Source organism: Amblyomma americanum, chromosome 1, assembly GCF_052857255.1.
Source record: "Amblyomma americanum isolate KBUSLIRL-KWMA chromosome 1, ASM5285725v1, whole genome shotgun sequence".
NCBI lineage: Eukaryota > Metazoa > Arthropoda > Arachnida > Ixodida > Ixodidae > Amblyomma > Amblyomma americanum.
This window is the reverse complement of record NC_135497.1, coordinates 392918691-392944840: the sequence shown is the minus strand read 5'-3', so window position 1 is coordinate 392944840 and position 26150 is coordinate 392918691. Positions and strand designations below refer to the sequence as shown.

Genomic DNA, 26150 nt, shown 5'->3' with positions numbered 1-26150 from the left:
GCTCTGTCCACTTCTGCGGACAGCTGCAGAGATCTCGCGCAATGATTTCCGCCGTGCTTGCGCTATAGGTGCACGCAACAGTCCAAAGGGCAATATGGTGACGCTCAGTCAGCAGTTATTGGAAAGGTCTGTATTAAAACAGTGACACCCGAAGGAAAGTCGTTTAGCACGTGAGACATCATGCGAGGATAACCAAACACTCCTGTGTGAAAGTGAAAAGCTTGAGACGCAAAATCGGCGTTGGGCGACGAACCGTCCTGACCTTTTTTAGTATATCGGGCCTTTCAATGATAGTGGCAGCGCCGCCTATGCGGCGTGAGCCCGCTCTAGTTTGGCTGAGGTTTATAGATTGGTCAGGGCGCCAATCCCAGGGTCACGGATTTTCCGAGCGATAATGCTCCTAGGTGTCAACGTCAAAAATTCCTTAAATAAGTCATACTCCAGAACGCCGGTTACGTGCCGCCATTTTTCTTTGGAGGGAAGTATTCATGTCTGGCAACACCTCATTACATGGCCCGCAGACCGCACCGTCACTGGCATACCGACAAAACCCGAAAAGAGGCAGTCGAAAATGTACAAGACAGTAAGGGCTGCAAAAATAGGCCACATTGGATCTGAAGATCTCTCAGGAGTCCTCGCCCCTGACATGCACTCTTCTCCCCGAAGGGTGCGCGTAATTTGAGCTCATTCTTTAAAGCTAACCCGTACCGGGGCATTTCGAAAAAAAAAAGACTACAGCATTAAGACACACGTTCTCCATAACACGAAGTAGTGAAAAATCGGCGAGGGTGATTCCGTAGGAATAACAGCCCTCGAATAACGGCCGGTGATAGCGTGTCATCTTCTGCCGCATTCCGCGCAGTGGTGGAGTGTCTGCGGGAGCTGCTGCCGCCTGATTGCGTGGTGGTGTACTTCAAATTGGAGCTGGTACGCGGCCCGGACTCTGACAGCGAGGAGGTCTCGCACGAGGGCATCTTCGGGGAGTTCCTCTTCCGCCCCGAAGCGCTCCCTCGAGTGCTGTCCTCGCTTGAGGACAGCGACGGTTCGGAGAGCCAGCAGCAGCCGCCGGACGCCCCCACAGCAACTCGGTGAGTAGTTGATACTGGCAGCCAAGTGTACTGGAGTCCCGCTGCCTGCCCAAACTTTCTGCCGATAGACGTGGCTCCAAACCCGGAACATTGGACGAGAGCAGTCGCCTTCCCGGCTCAGCCGAGTTCTGGGCGCATATTGCAACGTCGAGCTGTACTCGACAACTGGAGCACAGCCGCACAGGCCGGGGCGGATTTGTGGGTGGGGGAGGGGGGAAATAGGATGTCGCCCCCCCCCCCCCTTCCTTACCGAGAAACTTTGATCAGGAATAATATTCCGAGCCAATTTCCTTTGCCGAAAAAAGTCCAAGAAATACATGCTTTAAATAAGATCACCCCGTCGCTTTTCACTTTTCATGGTACACTAATACTTTGCCGGCCACAGGGCATTGCTGGCCAAGAAAATAAAATTGGCCAGTAGTTGGCTGCTTAACATTCGACACGTGGAGAATCTGCTCTCTGGCATAAACTGCTCTCGGTTAGCCGGTTTTTTTTCCGCATTCGATGCCTGGCTCTCCGGTGGCAGCTCAATACTGGCGTCGGCGATGAAGCAAAGGAGCCGAGCAGCGCACAGTTCGCATTGCTGCGAGCGGTGTACGGGCCCCGGTAACAGCGGCCGACCTCTGGTCTCGGTTCCCGGGAAGCATGAGCTCTTCGTGCGATGGCCGCGTGTCGCAAGGCTTCCAAGTGGATTGCAGAGCTCTCGGCTGTCGGCCGCGTGGATCGTTTCACGGCTGCCTGAATGCGTATACGGTTGCAGTCGCACTACGCGGAATTTTGGAGGAGGCTGGAATGCGATCGTAACTCTATATAATGTGGACTAGAAGAGACAATGGTGTAGGCAGACGTTTCTTTGCACCGGTGCGGTTTACTTTTGCAAAGTTACTGCGGTCCAGGAACAAATCGAAAAGGCGGTGCGAGAAGGGTGCCAGCCGTTGATTTGGGTGGATGTCCTTAATCGATAACCTTGCACACCTGCCTATCCCACTGATTCAAGTTTCCCTTGTATCTTCCTGTGAGAGGCGCTCGCAGCTCTTGTACCTTACGGTGCCTCGATGCCAGCGCCGCTGTTCAGGGTGGTGCCATCCTTTGACCGCACCCACGCCGCCTTTTCTCGCTGCGACGCCATTTTGAATCACAGCGGGCGGGCGCAGTTTGCCGGTGCAAGCAGCTGTGCTTGCGTTGTTCCAGGCACAGTGGCTGGGAATTACTCATTGATGGTTTTACATGTTTGAGAGTGTTCGACAGCATGACTGAGGAGCTTGTCAAGTCCACCGAGCCATCACGACGGGCTGTTGTGTGCCAATGGGCTCCTGGTCAACCCTTAAAGGCCTGCGTTGTTTTCGCTTCCCCCGGGGCTCGGAGCAGTAATGAAGCTGAAGCAGTAATGAAGCTCAATTTTTAGGTAGCAGTTATTTTAAGCCTAATTTTAAGCCTAATTTTGCAGGCAAAATAGAAATTGCACGCATAGGCATCGTTAAAAAGTGCAGTATTTTTAAAAGTAATCCGTTTCTGGTGTATTCTTTTTCACAAAGCGTTACTTTTCAAAGTCGATCAAAGTCGGGCCTCATTAATATGGACACTTTGGTTCCCGTGAAAAAGTGTCCATAAAGCGAGTCGGCCGTGATCACGAATCACAAAAAAAAACACAAAATATGTTGTGATTAAGACCTGCAACTGTGCATATTGGTGTCCAGCGAAGTGGAACTTAAGATATGATTTTCGGAGCTGCAGGCCTATTATCCTGGTCGCCGTTGTGCTTGAAATAATGTGCACTTTTACGCGCCTAATTGTGTACAGGGTGACAGAAAAATACTTTAACACGAAAAAACAATAACTTTACAATGCACGAATGAAATTTGGTGCTCTTTTCTTATTTGAAAGAACATTCAATTCCATACGACACCTTATATTTGAAGTTGAAAGTGTGCACGTTATGCTTCGATACAGACTCCTAGACACTTGTCGACCTTCTTCAAAATAGCCGCGTCGCCGTCTGGAGTGATTTCGCTCCAAGCCTTCTTAAGAACAGGGTTCACCGATTCTTTGGGTTTGTGCTTGAAAGAGCACGCTTTTGTCTTCACTATACCCTAAACAGCGAAGAAGACCTACAGACTGAGACCGGGGAAACGTGACAGCTTAGCTTTGTTCAGAAGGTGAGGTGGTTTGCCTCATACCGCTCGGGGTCTTCTCCACACTGTGTGCTGGAAGCCAGTCTTGCTGAAACTGCCAGTAAACGTTTCTGGCATTCTCTTGAGCCCCGGGGATGATTAGCTCGGAGAGTGTCTTCGCATTTATTTGGCTCATTTTTTTCACAAAAAGAAGCTCCATCTCTTCATGGCCTGAAATCTCACCAAAAACCATGGTGCTCTCGGTTTAGCAGTTTTTTTTTGCACTCGCACAATTTGCAGAGAACTGTTCGGCAGCAAGCCTCAATGTTTATGCTTATTCCAGGCCAGTTCGAGATTGAAAGTCTTCTAATCGCTGAACAGAATCCAGTTCGGGGCTTCACTGCAGCTTAGCTGCTTCATCATGTGGCAGTTTTCCAGTCTGGAGGCCTTGATCTGGTCACTGGGCAGCTGCCCTTTTGCTAACTTGTGCACTTGGAGCTCTAGGTCCTGTTTGACAAGTAGCTGCATGGTATAGTCGCTGTAACGGATCTCCCCGGAGAACACTCGGACCGAAAGAACGGACTAGGCGACAGGTGTATTCACACAGACGCACATTTAATACAGCCTACGTAACACACGCACTAGCACACAAAACTAACAAACACGGAACACAAAGGCTATAGATACACACGACCCGGGAACACTGCTACCAGCGTCTACTACTAGCGTTCTACAGTTAGTGGTCGGCGTTTGTGCTCACGGTTGGTTCGGTGCGGCTGCGGCGTTGTGTGGGTCCAGTACCCGGCGTCGAGATGGCGTTCGACGTGGTGCGGCGGGCGTCGCTGGCGGCGTCGCTGGCTACAAGCTCCCGGTCCACACGCCCGTGGAGGTAAAGCCGGTGTTGGGGTGGCAACCGCGCTGGAGACACCCCTGGCCGTAGCAGGTGGTAACGTCCTCAGTTAACTTCCCGGAACGGGCTCAAGCACGGCAGGAAGTCCACGATGCGAAGTCGTAGAACGCGAGCTCACCGGAGCAGTAGCCGGCGTCGCTCTCTTCCAGCCGAAGCGTCCCTGACCCTCCGGAGCATACGCTTCTCTGTTCTTTTTCCCCGTGCCTCGCTCTCCCTCGACCTTTTATAGCCTTCGCGTTAGTCCACGTAGGCCTTGTCGTCGGCTTCTCCTTTTTCTCTTCTTCACCAATCATCTCTCTCCACCTCACCGAATGCTTCTTCATCTTCTTTAGTCTTCGGTTAATCCACGTCGTCGTCTTCACACCTCTTTCCTTCATAATTTTAGTTTAGACTCCCTATTATATGTGACACTAACTTTATGCTCCCCAGCGAGTTTTCTCATGTTTTTCAGGAGATTATGCTTGGTTTTTGTGCACACGGCCAATTTCAACTCCCAGATTCTGGTTGTTTGAGGTCTTCCACTCTACTGCTGGTCTTTGATGCCTCCTGTCTTCTCGAATAGGTTTAAGACACAGTGGACTCGCTCTTTCAGCAATTTGAGCATCTCTTGCTCTTCAGAGCCAGGAGAGGTACATTTTGCCCGTCAAAAGAGTCGTTCATCGAAGCCGCGCCCAAGGCTGGAGAAGTGCGATACATGTGGCAGGTGTGGTGGCGAGTCGCACACCGAGGCGGAATGCAAACACCTTCACGCGGTGTGCTACCGGTGCGGCAAACGAGGACATCTGCGCCGAATGTGCCAGTCCAGCACAAGTTTCCTTCGGCACGCATCGCACCCGGGAGGCCAACGACGCCAGGGCTCCTACGCAATGGCAGCAGCAGGGGACACGAGCTCGGACGACAGCGAAGCCCTGTACACTATTGCAGCGGTTCTCCACCAAGAAGCCAGCATCCGCAAGGTTCGGCCAATTTACAAGGACATTAATTGGAATAACGTCCCTCTTACTATGCTGGTGGACACAGGATCACCCGTGAGTGTCATCTCCGTAGCGACGTTCCGGAAGTACGAGGCGCTGTGGCCGCCGTTGCGCAAATCACAGCTTAAGCTATCCTGCCTCTTGGGCGAACTTCCAGTTGTCGGACAGCTCAGTATGACGGCTACATGCGACGGGAAAGGCATTCCGGGTACGGTCGTAGTGGTCGACAGCGTCGGACCATCTTTGTGCGGCAGAGACACAATCAAGGCATTCAACGAGGCTGGGGTGGCAATGCTGTCGCGTGTGGTCGCGAGTGTGCAACCAGTCGAGATAAAAGCTGACAGCACGGAACTGCAAGAGCTGCTCAACGAATATGCTGACGTGTTTGCTCCAGGACTCGGCGTATGCAAGGGACCACCGGTCACATTGCAGCTGAAAGAGAATGCGTGTCCAAAGTTTTTTAAGGCCCGTACGGTTCCCTACGCTTTGAGGGACAAGATGTCTGAAGCGCTGGACCAACTGGTTGCGCAAGATGTCCTGGCGCCTGTGAAAACCGCCGAATGGGCAACACCAGTGGTACCCGTTTTAAAGGGCGATGGGTCTCTCCGAGTGTGCGGAGACTTTCGTATGACAGTGAATGCAGCCACAGTGATGGAACAGTACCCGTTGTCTCGAGTGGACGACATTTTTGCTAAGCTGAATGGCGGAGAAGTATTTACGACGTTGGACTTACGCCAAGCCTACAACCAGCTACCTTTAGACGCGGATGCCAAAAAGATAGCAGTGCTGAACACTCAGAAAGGCCTCTTCTGTTTCAACCGATTACCTTTTGGCATAAGTTCTGCTCCAGCTATATTCCAGAGGCGGATGGACGCGCTGCTGGGCGATATTCCAGGAGTTCAGGTGTACCTGGATGATATTATCATCGCTGAAAAAAAGGACGATGTATCAAGGCTGAAGAGGGTGCTGCAACGCCTGCGGGAGTACTGTCTCCGACTGCACAAGGATAAGTGCAAATTCTGGCACGACGAAGTCACTTTTCTCGGCCATCGGATCGACGCTAAGGGTCTGCGACCAAAGGACGATAACATCAAGGCTGTTATCGAAGCCCCAGAACCTACTTCAGTGAGTGAGCTGAAAGCTTTTCTCGGACTTGTAAATTATTACGGCAAGTTCTTGCCCAATCTGGCCACTGTGCTGGCTCCGCTGTACGCCCTCCTAGCTAAAGGGGCCAAGTGGGAGTGGAACAAGGAACAAGAAAAAGCTGTTCAGAAAGTTAAGCAGGCAATTGTGGCTTCCAAGTTCCTTGCTCATTACGACCCGGATAAGCCACTGCGGCTTGAGTGCGATGCGTCATCAGTAGGCATTGGGGCCGTTTTGTCCCACCGTGTGAACGGTGTTGACTACCCCATCGGATTCCGGTCCAGGACACTCACAAAGGCAGAGCGTAACTACTCTCAGTTAGAAAAAGAAGCACTAGCACTGGTGTTCGGCGTCGCACGGTTCAAGGACTACTTGTATGGACATCGGTTCGTGTTAGTAACCGACCACAAGCCTCTTACTGGTTTATTCAATCCAGGCAAACCAATACCACCGATGGCGGCTGCGAGTATCCAGCGCTGGGCCTTGTTCCTTGGCAACTACAGCTACACATTGCAGTACCGCAAGGGCAGCGAGAATTCCAATGCAGACGCCCTCAGTCGCTTGCCATTGCCGGTTACGGAGCCGCGGGATGTCGCTCCCGACGAGTACGTTTTGTATGCCCAGTGTCTTGAGGAAACGGCGGTCGGCGCCCGGGAGGTTGAACAAATGACAGACCGAGACGCCACTCTTCAACAGGTCAAAAGGTGGATTGCCGACGGGTGGCCTCCGTATCTACCGCAGGATCTTGAGCATCTCCGGGCGTACTTCAACAGAAGAACAGAGCTAACCGTGAGCCACAATTTGGTGTACTGGGGACATCGCATTGTTCTACCTATGGCGGCGGCAAAGCGTTTGTTGGGGCTGCTCCATGAGACGCACCCTGGTATGACGTCCATGAAAAGCACGGCGAGAACGCTGTTTTGGTACCCGGGTCTGGATTCGGACATAGAGCGACTGGTGAAATCTTGCTCTATTTGTGCACAGGCCGCTGCGATGCCACCGGCACAGATACCTTTGGCGTGGCCAGCAACCGGGGAAAGATGGAGCAGACTACACGCAGATTTCGCAGGCCCAATGGACGGACATATGGTATTGGTCGTCGTAGACTCTGAAACAAAATGGATAGAAGCAATTCCAATGAAAATTGCCACATCGCAAACAACGGTGGACGCACTACGGTCAATATTTGCACGCTTCGGCCTTCCAAAAACCTTCGTTTCAGATAACGGTCCACAATTTGTGGGCGCCGTTTTTCGCGAGTTTCTGGCACGAAACAACGTAAAGCAACTCACAACAGCCCCTTATCACCCACAATCGAATGGTTTAGCCGAAAGAGCTGTGCGCACGCTCAAGGAAGGGCTAAAGAAAAACCCTGGAAAAGACTTGGAAATGCGTATAGCTCGGTTTTTGTTCCGATATCGCCGAACGCCTGTTAAGCATGGCAAGTCGCCCGCGGAACACTTATTCGGCTACCAGATAAGAACAAAGATGTATTGCATCACGCCCGGTGAGAAGTCGGCAGAAAGCCAGCGAAGTAGTAGGTGCGGCTAAATTGGATGTGGGAGAACCGGTCTGGATGCGCAGTTTCGGAGCAGGTCGCAGGTGGATTCCAGGAGTAGTGCATGGTCAACAGGGCTCCAGGATGGTCTCCGTTGACTCGGAGCAAGGTCTTCAGCGGCGGCACTTGGACCAACTGAGACGTCGGACTGAATCAGAAGACAGAGCCCCTGGAGAAGTTGGCAAGCGGGAACCTGCGGACGACGCTCCGACCACGTCGCAAGATAGCCCAGAAGCATCCGGGACGGAAACTGGCCCGCCTGGTTTGCGAAGATCAACCAGACAGCGACGGCCACCTGTACGCTTTCCTCTTTAAGGGGGGAGAGATGATTCGTCGTCGGCAAACCTTGGCTTGACCACGTGATCACAACGTCACCTCACCGGCGGGCTATAAAAGGGGCTGCCTGAATAAATCGTTCTTTCTTGTTGTGTCATTCCTGCGTGATAGCATCACGCAGGAACTGCGCAGGAACTCCGAAACTGCGCATCCAGACCGGTTCTCCCACATCCAATTTAGTCGCACCTACTCTTCGCTGGCTTTCTGCCGACTTCTCACCGGGCGTGATGCAATCCATCTTTGTTCTTATCTGGTAGCCGAATAAGTGTTCCGCAGGCGACTTGCCATGCTTAACAGGCGTTCGGCGATATCGGAACAAAAACCGAGCTATACGCATTTCCAGGTCTTTTCCAGGGTTTTTCTTTAGCCCTTCCTTGAGCGCGCGCACAGCTCTTTCGGCTAAACCATTCGATTGTGGGTGATAAGGGGCTGTTGTGAGTTGCTTTACGTTGTTTCGTGCCAGAAACTCGCGAAAAACGGCGCCCACAAATTGTGGACCGTTATCTGAAACGAAGGTTTTTGGAAGGCCGAAGCGTGCAAATATTGACCGTAGTGCGTCCACCGTTGTTTGCGATGTGGCAATTTTCATTGGAATTGCTTCTATCCATTTTGTTTCAGAGTCTACGACGACCAATACCATATGTCCGTCCATTGGGCCTGCGAAATCTGCGTGTAGTCTGCTCCATCTTTCCCCGGTTGCTGGCCACGCCAAAGGTATCTGTGCCGGTGGCATCGCAGCGGCCTGTGCACAAATAGAGCATGATTTCACCAGTCGCTCTATGTCAGAATCCAGACCCGGGTACCAAAACAGCGTTCTCGCCGTGCTTTTCATGGACGTCATACCAGGGTGCGTCTCATGGAGCAGCCCCAACAAACGCTTTGCCGCCGCCATAGGTAGAACAATGCGATGTCCCCAGTACACCAAATTGTGGCTCACGGTTAGCTCTGTTCTTCTGTTGAAGTACGCCCGGAGATGCTCAAGATCCTGCGGTAGATACGGAGGCCATCCGTCGGCAATCCACCTTTTACACCTGTTGAAGAGTGGCGTCTCGGTTTGTCATTTGTTCAACCTCCCGGGCGCCGACCGCCGTTTCCTCAAGACACTGGGCATACAAAACGTACTTGTCGGGAGCGACATCCCGCGGCTCCGTAACCGGCAATGGCAAGCGACTGAGGGCGTCTGCATTGGAATTCTCGCTGCCCTTGCGGTACTGGAATGTGTAGCTGTAGTTGCCAAGGAACAAGGCCCAGCGCTGGATTCTCGCAGCCGCCATCGGTGGTATTGGTTTGCCTGGATTGAATAAACCAGTAAGAGGCTTGTGGTCGGTTACTAACACGAACCGATGTCCATACAAGTAGTCCTTGAACCGTGCGACGCCGAACACCAGTGCTAGTGCTTCTTTTTCTAACTGAGAGTAGTTACGCTCTGCCTTTGTGAGTGTCCTGGACCGGAATCCGATGGGGGGTAGTCAACACCGTTCACACGGTGGGACAAAACGGCCCCAATGCCTACTGATGACGCATCGCACTCAAGCCGCAGTGGCTTATCCGGGTCGTAATGAGCAAGGAACTTGGAAGCCACAATTGCCTGCTTAACTTTCTGAACAGCTTTTTCTTGTTCCTTGTTCCACTCCCACTTGGCCCCTTTAGCTAGGAGGGCGTACAGCGGAGCCAGCACAGTGGCCAGATTGGGCAAGAACTTGCCGTAATAATTTACAAGTCCGAGAAAAGCTTTCAGCTCACTCACTGAAGTAGGTTCTGGGGCTTCGATAACAGCCTTGATGTTATCGTCCTTTGGTCGCAGACCCTTAGCGTCGATCCGATGGCCGAGAAAAGTGACTTCGTCTTGCCGGAATTTGCACTTATCCTTGTGCAGTCGGAGACAGTACTCCCGCAGGCGTTGCAGCACCCTCTTCAGCCTTGATACATCGTCCTTTTTTTCAGCGATGATAATATCATCCAGGTACACCTGAACTCCTGGAATATCGCCCAGCAGCGCGTCCATCCGCCTCTGGAATATAGCTGGAGCAGAACTTATGCCAAAAGGTAATCGGTTGAAACAGAAGAGGCCTTTCTGAGTGTTCAGCACTGCTATCTTTTTGGCACCCGCGTCTAAAGGTAGCTGGTTGTAGGCTTGGCGTAAGTCCAACGTCGTAAATACTTCTCCGCCATTCAGCTTAGCAAAAATGTCGTCCACTCGAGGCAACGGGTACTGTTCCATCACTGTGGCTGCATTCACTGTCATACGAAAGTCTCCGCACACTCGGAGAGACCCATCGCCCTTTAAAACGGGTACCACTGGTGTTGCCCATTCGGCGGTTTTCACAGGCGCCAGGACACCTTGCGCAACCAGTTGGTCCAGCGCTTCAGACATCTTGTCCCTCAAAGCGTAGGGAACCGTACGGGCCTTAAAAAAACTTTGGACACGCATTCTCTTTCAGCTGCAATGTGACCGGTGGTCCCTTGCATACGCCGAGTCCTGGAGCAAACACGTCAGCATATTCGTTGAGCAGCTCTTGCAGTTCCGTGCTGTCAGCTTTTATCTCGACTGGTTGCACACTCGCGACCACACGCGACAGCATTGCCACCCCAGCCTCGTTGAATGCCTTGATTGTGTCTCTGCCGCACAAAGATGGTCCGACGCTGTCGACCACTACGACCGTACCCGGAATGCCTTTCCCGTCGCATGTAGCCGTCATACTGAGCTGTCCGACAACTGGAAGTTCGCCCAAGAGGCAGGATAGCTTAAGCTGTGATTTGCGCAACGGCGGCCACAGCGCCTCGTACTTCCGGAACGTCGCTACGGAGATGACACTCACGGGTGATCCTGTGTCCACCAGCATAGTAAGAGGGACGTTATTCCAATTAATGTCCTTGTAAATTGGCCGAACCTTGCGGATGCTGGCTTCTTGGTGGAGAACCGCTGCAATAGAGTGTACAGGGCTTCGCTGTCGTCCGAGCTCGTGTCCCCTGCTGCTGCCATTGCGTAGGAGCCCTGGCGTCGTTGGCCTCCCGGGTGCGATGCGTGCCGAAGGAAACTTGTGCTGGACTGGCACATTCGGCGCAGATGTCCTCGTTTGCCGCACCGGTAGCACACCGCGTGAAGGTCTTTGCATTCCGCCTCGGTGTGCGACTCGCCACCACACCTGCCACATGTATCGCACATCTCCAGCCTTGGGCGCGGCTTCGATGAACGACTGTTTTGACGGGCAAAATGTACCTCTCCTGGCTCTGAAGAGTGCATGCTTTTGGCGTTATGGGAGGCTTTCTGTGCCGAGACAACAAAGTCTTCCGCCTCTTCTAGTGTAAGCTTCCGTTGAGTCAGTAAGTGTCGCAGGACGTCTTCATCTTGCACACCGCACACAATTCTGTCCCGTAACATGCGCTCCAGTGACGTTCCGAAGTTGCACTTCTCCGCTAGCCGCCTAATTTCCGCAATGAAGTCCTGGGCAGACTCCCCGTCTTTTTGCGAGCGCCTGAAGAAAGCATAACTTGCAGCGATCTCGTTAACTTGCGGAGCATAGTGGTCTTCCAAATGCTGGACGACTTCTTGGTAACTCAGCTCATTCACTTGTTTTGGATGACACCGCCCCTGCACCACTCGCACCGCACTGTCTGTGAGCGAAGCTATGAGCAGCGCTCGCTTCTTCGTTGGTTCCGCGATGCTATGGGCTTCGAAGTAAGCCTCCAGCCGAACACGATACGTAGGCCACGTACCTTCTGCATCCGTGAATTCCGGTGGCCGCCCGGCACTCATTCTTGCGCACGTAAGTTCGCCTAGCGCCGGCGCGCTATCTCGTCGCCACTGCAATATAGTATCACGCAGGAATGACACAACAAGAAAGAACGATTTATTCAGGCAGCCCCTTTTATAGCCCGCCGGTGAGGTGACGTTGTGATCACGTGGTCAAGCCAAGGTTTGCCGACGACGCATCAGGAATCAGCATTGTTTTCCGGTGGCGCCACATAGCCCGTTCCAAAAATTTTTGGTCGCCCTGTATGATAGGCTTGAAGGAGCGTCGTGGCTAAATGACCCAACTACTGCTACTACGAGTGCTGACACCTCAAGAACCGCTACTATACGTATATCAGTACACAGTCGGCCGACAACTGCTGAATGCAGCTTTCTGCGTGGCACAAGCTGGGGAGAGTTTTCGTCGCAGTCGTTCGTGCAGTATGGAAAATAGTGAAGCGCGTCAATTGGGCAACTTTAAAATAAGAAACCACCAAAAAAAAGAAGCCACCACTCAGCCGTTCGCACTTTTTCATTGCATTCCTCTGATGTCATGCGCTCAAAATGAAGAAATCTAAGCACCTTGTCGGGGCAGTGTAGAGATGTTCTCATCTCCGTCCATATTACCGAGACAAAAAAACATGAGCCCTCTTGGGCACTGTGCATTTTCCCCTTGTCCATTGTCCGGACAGCGAGTTTCCATATCAACGAGGCGGAAATACATTGAAAAAGTTCGGTCCCAAAAAAAAACTGTACATAACACTAGTCGTCCATATTAACGGGGGTCGTATTAACGAGGTGCGACTTACTTAGATTTCCGATTTAAAATTTTAAGGAAAGATTACTGCAGTCATTTAATGACCTCAAGTTCACCCTTTTTGTGTAGATTGATATGGAAGGTTTATAATGAGTACAAATGGGCTTGAATAAAATAAATAGAATGAAGGAATATATACAGAAATTGGTTTCTCAAACTGAGGAATCGCGACAGAGCAACCGGTGCTCATGTTCATAGCGCAAGCGAAGTCTGCAGATGAGCGCGCGCAAGAGCATTAGCTCGGTGTTTGTGCGCCTGTCAGAAAAATTCAATGAGTGAAAAATTTGCAGTAATCCTTTTCCCTATTGCCAACGAGGGGCAATCAGTTTTCGTGGGCCTCGACAAAGAAAACACAGGCGTGATGGCAACGTTGGTATACGGTGGCATCGTTTTTATATACCAGCGCCCGCCTGCAAGCAAATCTAATTGCACCCTTCTTAGCAATAAACTGGCGAGCAACGCGCAATTACACTTTTAAAGATTAGAAAGCACACAAACAACAGTCTTTGCGAGCGCAACAAACGGAAACAGCCCGCTCGACGAAAGCGAAACCAGCTGCAGCGCGCGAGCGGCTGATGGCACGCAGCTGTTATCAAAGCGCCGGACTTGAAAAACCAAAAACCACGTAGAAAAAGAAAGAAATCAATTTCTTCCACTCGCACGGAGCGGAAGCACCTGCTGGGCAATGGATCTTTAAAAGCGTGTTTTTCAAACCAACAGGCAGCACACTAATTGTTCAATGTCGACCACTCGGTGCCCTAAAATTAATTAGTACAATTATGTCTTCGACCCTCGGATGTTAAAATGACTATTACGAATAAAAAGATGCTCAGTGCGATACTGACGAAAAAGACTTCAAGTGGAAGCACTCTGAAGCGCCCCGAGGGCATGAACGGCGTCGTAACGCAGCTGATCCCGTGTGATTCAATATGGCGGCGCCGTTGAAGTTGTCTCCACCCTGAACGGCGGCGCTGGCATCGAGGCACCCTATTGTACCTCGTGGAACAGTGTTGGCGAAATCTGCAACCTCAACACGTGGCAGCTTTTCGGGCCTGTGACCATTTTCGCATTCGCAGGTGTCGCCGGGCTGCGCGACTGCAGGACTTGTTAGGATTTCGACTCTGGAGCCGGAATGAGTGTAGCCCACCGTCACCACAAGTATATCTTATGAAGTGGTTGTCTGTCACGTTTTCGTGATACATCAAATTTCTGAATCAAAGTCAGTAGCTATTGGTCAAGCAAAGCGCAACACCATTGGTTAGAACCGAAGCTAGTTGCTAGGGAAAGTTCGATGAAACACGCGGAATATATTAAGTTGTGCAAGGAAGAACGAAGGAGCACTGTCTTCAGCTTACCCTAAGCTCATTTTTCAAGCAAACAACAAGCAAACTTCAGAAAACTGCAGCTTATTTGCCCTCCTACAACAGGAGCACGATTAAAGAAAAATACGTTGCTATCCTGCGAAATGAAAGCATCCATTGGTCTAACTGAGAGTTCGCGGGTTCAGCTTTCTGCTGCTGCTGCAAGCTCCACGTTTGACGAAACTGGTAACTGAACCTGTGACGTCTCAACCAGCGTTGCTATAGGTACGTACCAAGCGCCTGCATAAAAGGTGCACGAAGCGTTAGTCGAAAGTTCATTGCCTTTGTCGCGCCTTCCTTAAAGCTGGACGGATGGCCATGTGCCAGGCCGTGTACTTCGTGTGACGTCGTTAGTTACGATCGTCATCGCCATTAGCCTCGCGAGCACCCCTAGCTGCTGGACAACAGCCACTTCAGAAAATATCCAATCTGAAGGAAGAAATGCGCACGAACAAAGATTTTAAAAGGCGGAAAACACTAAGACACGTGAAGATCACATGCAGTACTTGACTGCACCGCGCCCTCGATTGTAATGAGCACCTGATTTTCATGCTTCGACAACCAACCTCGCATTATTTTAAAGCGCTAGCTTCCCTCATTTCTTCGCGCCCTTGCCGGTGTCCGTAGTGCGGGCAGCGCACCAAGATGCCGCGTTCTGGTAAGATTATGGCGAGTTTTTGGACGGGAGCTCCGATGGCGGCCACGCGCTGATGAACTTGGCGCAGAGCCAAGCCACTGTTCGCCCTGCACGGGAACGTCGGCGACGGTTGCGCGCTCGGCGCTGGGCTGCCCGCCTGAGGGCGCTTAGAAATCCGACGTTTCCATGTTGGCTCAAATTCCAGGTCGGCGCCTTGGTGACAGGGCACTGCAGGTATAGGCTATAGGATATCGGTAATAACGTTGCGCGAGAAATCCCAAACCGTTATTTTGTGATGCCGATGACAATAGGCTGTTGCCGGCGTAGTTCAATTTTCGTACTCGATTCTAACGCGCATGTCATTTTTAGGCGCTTTTCTCGGAAAAAAAGGTGGGCGTTAGAATCGATTAAATACCGTATATACTCATGTGTGTCTCAGGTGGGTTGTTCATTTCTAATTGTCGTCGGCGCCGTTTTGAGTCATGGTTCGGCATGTCCTCTTACGCTTTACGTGCGCCAGCAGAGTCTTTACTCCATTGTGTAACAGTTGCATTGTTTGCCCGCTCCAACAACTCATTCGTTTGCGTGAGCTAACGCCGCTTTTCACCGCTGCGAAACCGGCGCAGACCGTCGTCCCCCCGGCTGCAGGGGCGCCCCGACGACGACGAGACTCCAGCGACTTCCGCGGCCGCTGCCCCGGAGACGGCTGCAGGCGAGCTGGTCCGAGCGGAAGCGGAACCCCTCGTTTGGCCCCGCCTGCCGTCTGTGGGCAGCAACGGTGGCGCCGTCTTCCACAACGTGCTACCTGGCGTCCTCATGTTCCAGGCGCTGCACGTGACGGAGGCTAGCGTAGAGGGAAACGCCACCACCACTCGTTTCATGGAGGAGGCCACGCGCAAGATGATCCAGGTAACTCCCCTTGCCGCGATGAAATATCCTCTGTACCTGTGTACTCCTTGTCGGCTACGAAGCTGCAACAGTTGCAGCTCATATTGGCAATGAAATATTCCCACTAGCTCGAAAGCTCTGACACAAAGGCCCCTTCATTTCTATAAGCAACTTAGCTAGTGACAAATTGAAGGCCTGCACCGATAGGGTACCGCGTTGTAATCAAAGAGAGACCACGCTCACACAGAAAAAGAAGCTCTGATAAGCTATACCAGCAAAAAAAAAAACAAAAAAAACGAAGTACATTCGTCGCCATAAGCAGCCAATTTTGCAAACGAAAGCCTGCGTCGACACCGATTTTTGGGCGCGGATCTCAGAAGCTATGTTAACACATCATTCACTTCAAACTTTAGCAACACGTTCTTTTCGGTAAGGACGTCACTGCTTTCAACCGACTGGCTGGGAAGTTTTTAGATCCGATTTTCTGCACAATGAATGCGTCTCTTTCTGCCGGAAAAACGTCATCTTTACCCAGAGAGTGGCAAGGAATCAATTTTACTGAGAATAACAACTGCGTGAATTGCACTCAGTGTCCCCTGGACATGCGCTCAACCTGCGGTGCCGTGGGTGGCATATTTAGGGTCTGGTAGCAAGATAGTAACCATGCGAGAAAGATATACTTGGTACGCATGTACAGCCTTCGTCAAAGGTATAAAACCCATGCATCACGCAGGTTTGCCTCTGGGTCAAGCTGCGTGCCTCGTTGCAGATCGGCTGCATCCCAAACCTCTCGACTATGAGAGGAATTCTCGCTCTTACCCTTCTGAAACATTGGTCTTCTACGGTTGCTACACACGGCTTAGAAGCAGACCTCTTGTACTGGAAGGAAGCAGAGTTTTCACTGGTAGCTACAGCGTGGCGGTGGTCGAATGAGCAGAGCTCAATATGTGTGATGCCTTCCGGATCTGATTTGATGAAATCAAGGCGCCCCCAGAGAAAGTGTAAGGTGCCGCCCTGCTGTGCGACGCATCGTTTCTATGAGAAGGCACTGGCGCGGAGCCTGCAGTGTGTGATAGTGTACTTTAGCGACTGTCGTTTGTGCAAGCTCGCTAAAGCCCGTCCCTCGCCCGACCGACATACGCTTTAGTATATTTATTCGGCATTCAGACTGTACAAGTACAGATGTGCACAAGTCCTGAAATTTCCTTTTGAAAAACAGCTAATACGGACTGATGGCCGTCTCTGCATAATTAAGGAGGATTAGTCGGACATGGCTTGCGCCTAATTGACTCAGTCGTGTGACATTATTGACTTCGCAATCTTTGGCAGCCTGCTCGAGACGCGTAACCGAACCATGTACTATACCCAGACCAGGTAGTATGCCCAAAAAAGAAGACATGCTAATCGCCTTTCGCACCCCTTTGCCAAGTGCGTAAGTGCCTTCCATCATAACGCAAGGGAAGCGGTGCTGACGTAGAGGTCATCCACAAGGGAAATCATCGAAGCACACAGAATCATAGCTTTGGGTGACCTCTGCGTCAGCACCGCTTCCCTTCCGTTATGAGGGAAGGCACTTACGCACTTGGCAAAGGGGTGCGAAAGACGATTAGCATAAGTTTTGTTGCTTGCCCATCGTGCCTGCTTTCCATCTGTCGTGCATCAAGCGATGTAGGTTATACATGCATGTAATTTCTGAAACCAACGTAGTTGAAAGTCGGCGCCGTGTATGTCCCCTTGTGTCTTCGTCTTCATCTTTTGCGCTGTTTTAAAAAACTTACAAAACGCTTCCTGCGTTAGCGCCGAAGAGTTTTTATGGCCATAGGAAATCAGTGGGGTAAACCAAACATTAAAATGCCACATGACACATGCCACTTTCCATGTGCCCCGTTCACTCCGCCAGCACCTCCATCGGGGGGACGGTAGCTGGCACCTCAGCCGCGTATGCTTCGATTTACGAATAAACGCGTTGCAGAACCGAACAACACCTGCCAAGAGAAATATGACGTGCAGGCATGTGCAATGTGAGCACTGCCGGACGCATTGTTCCGCGTACTGCAGTGCATGTCACTATATTTAACTATGCTGGAACTCTTCAGAATGGCGCCGCAAAGCGTTTCCTGCGCTCTCTCTATTCAGAGCAAGTGAAAGGACCGGTTATTGTCATTTCCTATCGAAACGTCAAATCAGTAACAAGGAGTGCCTTGAAGGATAAAAAATTTAGCATTTAAAATGTCTACCCCGTGTATTGCTTTACTTTGTATTACCATCGTACGCCGCCTTTATTATATCCGTATGGACTACGATTTCCATTCATTACCCCCTCTGGCCTCCTACGGTGGCTCAGTGGCTTTGGCGTTCAAGAGCTGAGGCCAAGGTCAAGGCATTGAATTCCGGCTGAGATGGCTCTATTTTCTGAAGGAGACAAGACGCGAAGACGTCCATGTACTGTGCGATGTCAGTCAGCGCTGAACAAACCCAAGGGGCTGAGATTAATTCAGGGGCGTCCATTACGGCGTCCCTCATACATTGCTTAATTGCAGAGGTAAATCATAATTACCTGCACATACCTCTTCTAGGTGGCAGGACCTCTTGTCGACCACAAAAGTAGTAGGCGTGAGCAAGCAACATTGACAATGATTTATCGCGGCAGCCGTGAGACTGCGGCATCTCGTTTAAGAGCATAAGTACAGCAGTCTCATATCCTTAGCTATCGGTGTATAGCTGGGTACAACTCAAGAACAAAGCGTCAAATGCCTTTCAAAGGAGGCACTCATGCGAATGGCGTCGACCGATTCTCATGACGTCGTGGTTAATCTCCTTCAACCTGCGATTGTGATATGGCGTCATGAAAATCGGTCGACGCCATTGGCCGGAAGGCCTCTTTTGAGAGACACCCACAGCTTCGGTCTTGACTTGTATGCGACTATAGACTGCCTGAGGGAACGCAGAGAAACGACGGTGGCGAAATCGTGCTGATATACGTTAAGAGAAGGCTAGATACGGAAGAAACCGGAAATTAAATCAATTATGACGTTTCCTATGTTAAAGCAGAGAGATAGAAACAGGTGTCGAATCCAAGGGTCCAGATTAATATCGAGCACCTATGGTTCTGAGAACGGTTTAATGTTTGACTGCGTCAGCAGTATATACAGTCTTCTTTCGGCGAAAAGCCCGTGATAAGTTCGTGTGCGTGCGTGCGTGCGTGCGTGTGTGCGTGTGTGTGTGCGTGCGTGTGTGTGTGTGTGTGTGTGTGTGTGCGCGCCCCTAGCGGATGGCGGTTCTTTCCGGGCGCCCACCAGTAAAAATGCACCCCCCATCGATACAAGCCTTTACTCACCACCTACCCCATCGCCATCCTCCAGAATCCTCCACCCTACTAGAAGCCCAATGAGCCGCAGGGCGAAAAAGCGACGGTGAAATAAAATCCAAAGACGCAACGGGAATACGATCTATGTAAGAGCGAAATCCACAGCCCATCAAGTCGAGCATTCTTGGAGATTTTAACTGGGAGGCAAGTGTGGAATATAGTAAGATACTGTTATGGAAATATTGGGGGTCTATTCTTCGGACGCGTAGCAAAAAGTTTCCATTAACGTTCGCCCATCTCTCGCATCATGTAGTTAAGTTTGAAATAGAAAACCAATGGGGAGCGTTTTTTTTTTTACGATAGGAAAAAAATGCAAGCCTGCCTAGGGGAGATCTACGTATATAATGCTATAGCGCAATTTCGCGATATGTGAAAAAATGGCGTTCATGAACTATTTCTCGTTGAAAAATGAGCTTGTCCAGAATTTCTGGGTATGACTGATAACGCAGATTTGTCGCATCACATTGTGTGATAGCCTGTGCATTTTTATTATCTAAAGATACTGTGCACCAGGCGTCAAAAGTTTCCTCCCTTCAGGCTGAGAACTCTGCAGAGATCCTGTCATTGTTAGGCTTAGTGCCTAGCCTATACGAAAATAGCTTTTTTAGGCTACACGTGTGATCGCAGCGGTGGCCAAGTGGTTGAGCGTCCGTATCGCATGTGGGAGGGGCAGGGATCGATCCCCAGTGCCGCCGGGTACCCACCGGTGATACAATGGGTACAAGCTTTCTCCTGGTCTGGTGCTCGGCTTATTTAGAGTGAAATGCTTGGGAAATGGGTCTATGACCCACCTTGAGAAGTCGAAAATACCTTGTGCCACGGCGCTCTTTGGCCATAGATGCCCTTGCGCCATAAAAATCAATAATCATCATCATCGCCATCATCAGTGACAGTGTGCCCTGGAAACTTTTGACGCTGGGTGTACATCTCAACACCGATCATTGCAGCTTCTAAATATAAGAATGAAAATAAAGCAGTGCTATTGTAAGAGCACAAAATTTTCGCTGTTCACAATACGAAATAAGATTAAGGACGTGTCAGATATATGTAGCATTACTGCATATTCTTTCAAGCTAATTAAATACCCTTGATAATCGCTTAGGTAAAACAAGAAAAAACTTAGCGGCCGACATTTTGTGGTGAACAACGTGTCGGCCGGACAGTGTGCTTTCAGCGCCATTAGACGTTTCTAGCATACCGGTACTGACGCCGGCTGCGCATGCTTAGTGGCATGGGTGGGACCAGGCAGGGTCTGCGTGTGCGCAGCCAGCATCCGGTATGCCGGTATAGACCGCTCCGTTGAGGGCTCTGTGGGCGTCTCCAAATCGCTCGCTGGGCGGTCGTGTGCAATTGGCGCTAGTGCGGTGGAAACGGTAGCGGAACCGCTTTTGCAACTGCTCAGGGAAGAGACGTTACCATATCCTCATCGCCCGGTGAAAAGGTTGACACGTCTACGCTAGTACGTCTTCGTTATGCTAAAAGCCTCCAATGAGCGTTCCAGTAGGCAATTGAGTACGTTCAGGAATGAATTGCGGCCAGCTTTTAAAACTTTGCAGCACGTTGAAATGCCAAGAAGGTTTTTGTAATTTTTCTGCCGAAATGGCGGTTTTTAGCTTCGCAAGTACTTTTTAACTAGGCACAGGTTCAAAGGCAGTTAGGGGCGAAAGAAGATCCGGCCGCGGCGGTCGCATTTCGATGGAGGCGAAATTCCATAGGCCTGTGTACTCTGCGGTATCAGTGCACGTTAAAGTACGCCAGGTGATTGCAATTATCCGGAGCCCTCCACTATGGCGTCCCTCATAGCCCGAATCGCTTTCGGACGTAATACCCCTTAAAACCAAAGCAAAACAAATGTCCAATACAGGGCCGGTTTAAATCTCTTCGGACAATGCCACGCACAAAGCGTCTTAGCCGAAATTTCTCGTCTGCAGAACGTGCATCATCGGACGCTTGCTGTGCACGGCAGAGCTTAAAAAACGGACAATTTAACAGAGAAGGCCATACCCGACCAATTCAATTATAACGGAGGTAATTTTCCCATCATTTGTCGATTGCAGAACGGTTTATCCAACCAGATAATATCACGGTCCCGTGCAGAAGGGAGGTTATTTACTTTTGCTAGAAGGTTTTCATGTCCCGCGTCTGCAGGAAGTAAAAAAGTAAAAGCTTGCGTTACACTAGAAGTCTGGCCACACTTGTCGAGACCACTCGAGCAGTGTTCTGTGGAGCTAAGGAAGTGAATTTTTAAAGCACCTATTGTGTTTCACAGGCAATTGTATTGCTCTGCAGCCACATGGACACACAAACGACAAAATAGCAATACTGCCCTTAGCGGAGTTGCGATACTGCGCGCATTGCTCTACCGCTCTAGACAACAAGCCTGTTCACGTCCGTACATTGCTGCTGTCATTCATACCCTATTAGGGTGTATTAATTGGTGTGCTCCTAATACAAAGTCATGAATTAGATATCCTCCGTGAAAGACCTGCAGATCAGGTACCCATTTTTTTTAGTTCCTTTGAGTTAAATTTCTGACAGCAGAATTCCAGTTTTTCTCTGCTGTATCTCTGCGCCTCTCCTCTCATTATTACCCGCTCCTCATGAGTAGCTAGCATGCATGAATGCATCTCAATATTGCGGCCGTTATGTTTGATGAATATGCTCAGGTCAACAGCGATAATTACTGCGGTAACCGAGAGGTAAGAACTGTTAGCACCTCCTATTGGCACAGTCCGCTGCAGTCCTGTAAATACAAGTTCCTGTAAAAAAGTTGTTTACCTCACTGTTTAGTCTTCCAAAAACTATACGTTAGCTTGTATTTTGGAGCGTTCTGTAGGCCGAGATGGACGTGTGCGCGGACGCAGAAAGAGAAAAGCGCTTGAGCGGATTGACTTATTTGTACTGACAGGCTCTAGAGGCGAAGCACGGTACTGGGAGAGTGTTGGAAAATTGTTAGGCTCCAAATAGCAAATTTAATTCAGACTCTCCTCAACGCGTAGGTGCCCCAATAGGATAACCTCTTCGACACATTCATGAAATAGTGTCGAATAAGGATGATAATACCTGTTAAGTGCGTCAGTTCTCTAGTCGTTTCGCGCGACTGCACCCGCTGCCTGTAAACTTGTGCACTGATAATTTTAGATCACGTCTTGAATAATGAACTCCTCTGTTAGTTGAAAATATCCGCCAGGCGAGTTTTAGCAGCCGTTCCCATTCGCGCTTTTAATGGCGAGTGTGCGAACGGAGCCACCCATTCCCTGTACATCCAGGTGACCTCAGCGGCGATGTACAGCACCATGCCGAGCACTAGCCTGCAGCCGTTTATGCGGAACCTGAGCGATGGATTCGGCCCGACGACAAACACCATCGCGGTGGCCTTCCCGCGAAATCAGGACGAGGCAAGGGCTGAGCTGGACGCCTTTGAGCGCGCCTTCCCCAACGTGCCGGCGCTGGCCAACCAGGCCACTGAGTTCAATGTGGACGGCCAGTACGCCCCGTTGGGGCGCCTCAAGCTCATCCTGCTGCTGATCAAGCTGCTTGACTGAGCGGGTACAGCACTTCGCCCTGGCCCTGACTGACTGCATGGCACGCACGGGCGGACTTAACGGGCAACTCGGAAAGGGGGTGGTTGGGCGGAGCAATGCTATTTACGCAATGAATTTCAGGAACTTCGTATTTTCCATGTTGAATTTCTCGCTTGGTGGGAACGGCGGCCTATCCTCCCAACCTGGCCCTCTTAAATCCGTCCCTGCACGGAGGAGGAGAAGGAAAAGAAAGGGCACTTAGCTTCCTCCTCTGTCCAAATGTCGCGATTCAGACAATTTTGGTGGCGATCGGAGGAGAGGCGAAACCAGCACAGAAGAGGGATAAAAGGACGGCATGTGTGGACAATGTAGTATTCGCCCATCGCCCCTTTCCTATTTCTCAATTTCTTCTCGCTCCTCAGCCGCGGTCTATTTCGTGAAGGTAATGTTTTTTGGCGCCAACCAGCCAGTTTCCGAATAAGTTGCGTAGACAGTAAACACAGGGGCTTGTGATGACTATGACGCAAGCTGAGCTCCCTTTTCTCCGAGCACGTTGACCTGTGGAGTTGTGTAAACGATACATACGCAAACCGAACAGGTGGACCAAACACCCAAGCTCAATGACTAAACTTGCACGTGGCTATTCAAGCTGACGATGTTTTTGGTAAGTTATGCTTGCCAAATGACAGTGATATGGGCGTATAAAGGACCCCCAGTCACCATGTGCCAATCATTCCTCACAAAATAGATAGGTAGAGTAAACGTTCGATGAGCAGGTTACAGACTGCAGAGACCGACCACTGATGCCTCTGTGGGTCGGCCTGCTGATATATTGTATGCTAGTTACGCTGCTTGATTGGAGCAACAAGCCGAAACTTTTTGGATGAGTAATTCCCGCGGGAAAGTAGGTGTTACTGAAAGAACATGTACTCTGCTCTCAAGTTTCCTTCAAACTGCATTAAGGTCTTACATTCTCTTTCTGTCTTTATTTCTGCCTCAGGTTCGAGCAGCGGTCAAGGCCTCGGCGGCCAGGTGCACATCGCGACGCTGGCCACGTTATTTTATATTTTTTTTATAAAGAAGCGAAATTACCCGCCCAAACCCCTCGTACACCACGTCTCCACAGCCATGTGACAAGTGCACTGGTTCGCGGAAAAATTAAGGCGTTGATTTTTAATAATGTACGTGACCTTTTGTGGCCATTTCTTTTAGACATGCAGTTACATTCTACAGTGGCAGGCCACCCGCCGCGACGGCGAGAGGTGGTGGGTCCGAAACCAATGAAGCCGGGAACCTTCGGAATGAATGACTGAATGAAAGACTTATTGCTCAATGAGAGGCGTTGGATAGCTGGTGTGTAGTGCATCATCTACAGCAGTGCGGGCTGCAGGAATGGCATCACACACTGGTTGCCAAGGCGGGACGACGTGTCCTTGAAGAACGTCGTGGGCCTACTGGCGCCGACTGTGGCATGAATGGGCATAGTGCATCACTGGCTGGTGGATTTATTGGCGGTCTAAGATCCGGAGCTTCGGATTATGCGGACGATAGTGCTGATTCACTGACTGCTGTGCCAGTATTTTCCGGGACAATTGAAGTCTCCGCTGGGACTTGTTCTGGCTGATGCCTCACCTGTAAAGGCAGAAGATGTCGATGTCTGCGCAGTTCTCTGCCATCCTCTGCGACGACATGGTATGAGCGTGGCGCGACCATGCTTTGAACCTGTTCCTTGGCGTGCCATGAGCCGTTACCCCTGGTGTGAACACAGCATCCAGGACGCAGTGCGGTCAGAGGCGATTCAGAATCGGCTGGCTCACGCCTTTGAACTTTCTTTGGTCGCACAGCACTGAAGCCTGAAAGACACATGCGCTGTCGCCGGCCCAGGAGGAGCTCATTGGGTGATTTCACATCAACTGCAGGAGAAGCTCTGTTGTTCAAGAGAACCAAAAATATGGTTTTATTGGAGCACTTTGTGTTTTTTTTTAGGATGCATTTTAGAATTCGGATGCCCTTTTTGGCGTGACCGTTAGAACGTGGAATATTCGGGCTAGATGTGATGTGGTTAAAATAAGTCTGTTGAAATAGCTATGAACAAGTTGGATGTGAACTGGTGCCCATTGTCAGAGCGCACTTAAACTGGAATCCCCTGGCGTGCAAAAATGGTACTGTTCGAGAACTTCCATCCTCCAAGTATTCAACTTCCGGGTAGGGTGAAGAATGCGTAAAACACGACGACGTATAATTTGCCGGCGTACTGGAACAGATATACACCTACCCGGAACCAGGGATGTCCTGGCTGTGATATCATGAATGTTTCAGCAGGCTGGCGGTAGGCATACTCTTTACAGGCTGGCGCCTTTTAATCATGCCTTCAATGTCCACTGCAATCCCAGGCAAAAACATTAATAGGCGTGCTTTCTGCTTGCATTTTTTCATTCCTATATGGCTGCCAAGCAACTTTTCCAGCATTTCTGTGCGAAGGTTTTAAAGGATAAAACGACTTTACAGCCCCTGGAGCGCACAACTTTCAAAGCATTCAGTTCCGACTCGTATAGCTCACACTCCTTGCACAGCCTCATTATACCGTAGACAGTTCATCACCGAGGATGTGATTGGGTCTTTTGCCGTTTCTGCCGATAGTCGATATGTCGTCTCTGTGACCATATCAAATTAGACTGAGGCAGTGTGAACCTCGGCGTCTTCATGTGGTGATGGGGTTGATGAAGCAGTCACACGTGATCCAGACAAAGCATGCCCGAGCACAACCAAGAACGTACTTGAAGGCGTAGCTACACTTCATGAAGCGAAGAATGAACCTTATGGAGGCGTGGGGGCATGTCGCCGATATTCTTTTTCGATATTGAAATTAGTGGCTGATGGTGACTTTTCATTGAAGCGGGCTTTCCATAAATAAACTCGTCGAAATGTTCACACCCGTTTACACAGCCTAACGAGTCTTCTATCCGTGAGCATTGTCGCTCACAGTTATAGTCAAAGCTCGGGATGCATAAGCAGCAGATCTCCACTCCTGCCTGTGACACCGAAGGAGGGCGGCACCAGGCCAAAGCAAGATGTATCGGTAGATACCCGTGTCTCCAGCTTTGGGTCGTAAAAGGGCAGAAATGGTGCCTTTGCAAATCCTCTAGTGAGGTCCTTCCAGACGTTGGAGAGGCTGCTGTTCCAAGCGAACTCCGCCTTGGTTTTCAGCAGTTCCCAAAGCCAGCATGGGAAGGTACTTCCCGAGTACGTAAGCACAGTCACCGCTCGCTAACCATCTCGTTTAGATGTGAGGTTCAGGCATCGTTAAAATACTTTATAATATGCTTTGATGTGGCCTCAAACCCGGTACATTGACCTGGTCACCCAGTAAAAGGAGTTCTTGCATGCCAAGGCTACATTTCTTCGAATGAAGAGACAGGTCATAAGTTAAGCTCTTTCCAGGGCTTTCCTAAAGCGGTTATGCTCCTCTCCAGTGGCCCCCCACACCTAAGTATTAAAGTATACACATACTCTTTGGCGGCCGTCAAAAATATGGGACATCGCCTTTTGGAAGACCCATGGTGCGCAGCCTATTCCAAAAGGCAGGGGTAGAAATCGATAGCGCCCAAAGGGCATCCTGAAAGTTCTGATCCGGGACGCTTTTTCAGTCAGAGGGATCTGTGGAAAACCAGCCTTAGTGCCTAGGTGCCTAGGTTAGCGAGCT

The 26150-nt window shown here is 50.5% G+C and overlaps 1 protein-coding gene across 1 annotated transcript in view; it reads left to right on the top strand.

Moving 5' to 3' along the window:
• Positions 1-24416, top strand: part of LOC144115718 (uncharacterized) — a 45629-nt gene extending 21213 nt beyond the window's left edge. The window contains exons 5-8 of the mRNA XM_077650198.1: positions 863-1088; positions 15295-15577; positions 22193-22472; positions 23448-24416. Of these exons, the coding sequence (XP_077506324.1) occupies positions 863-1088; positions 15295-15577; positions 22193-22468 (785 nt within the window). The 3' untranslated portion in view covers positions 22469-22472; positions 23448-24416. The remainder of the gene's footprint in view (positions 1-862; positions 1089-15294; positions 15578-22192; positions 22473-23447) is intronic.
• The last annotated feature ends 1734 nt before the right edge of the window (positions 24417-26150 follow it).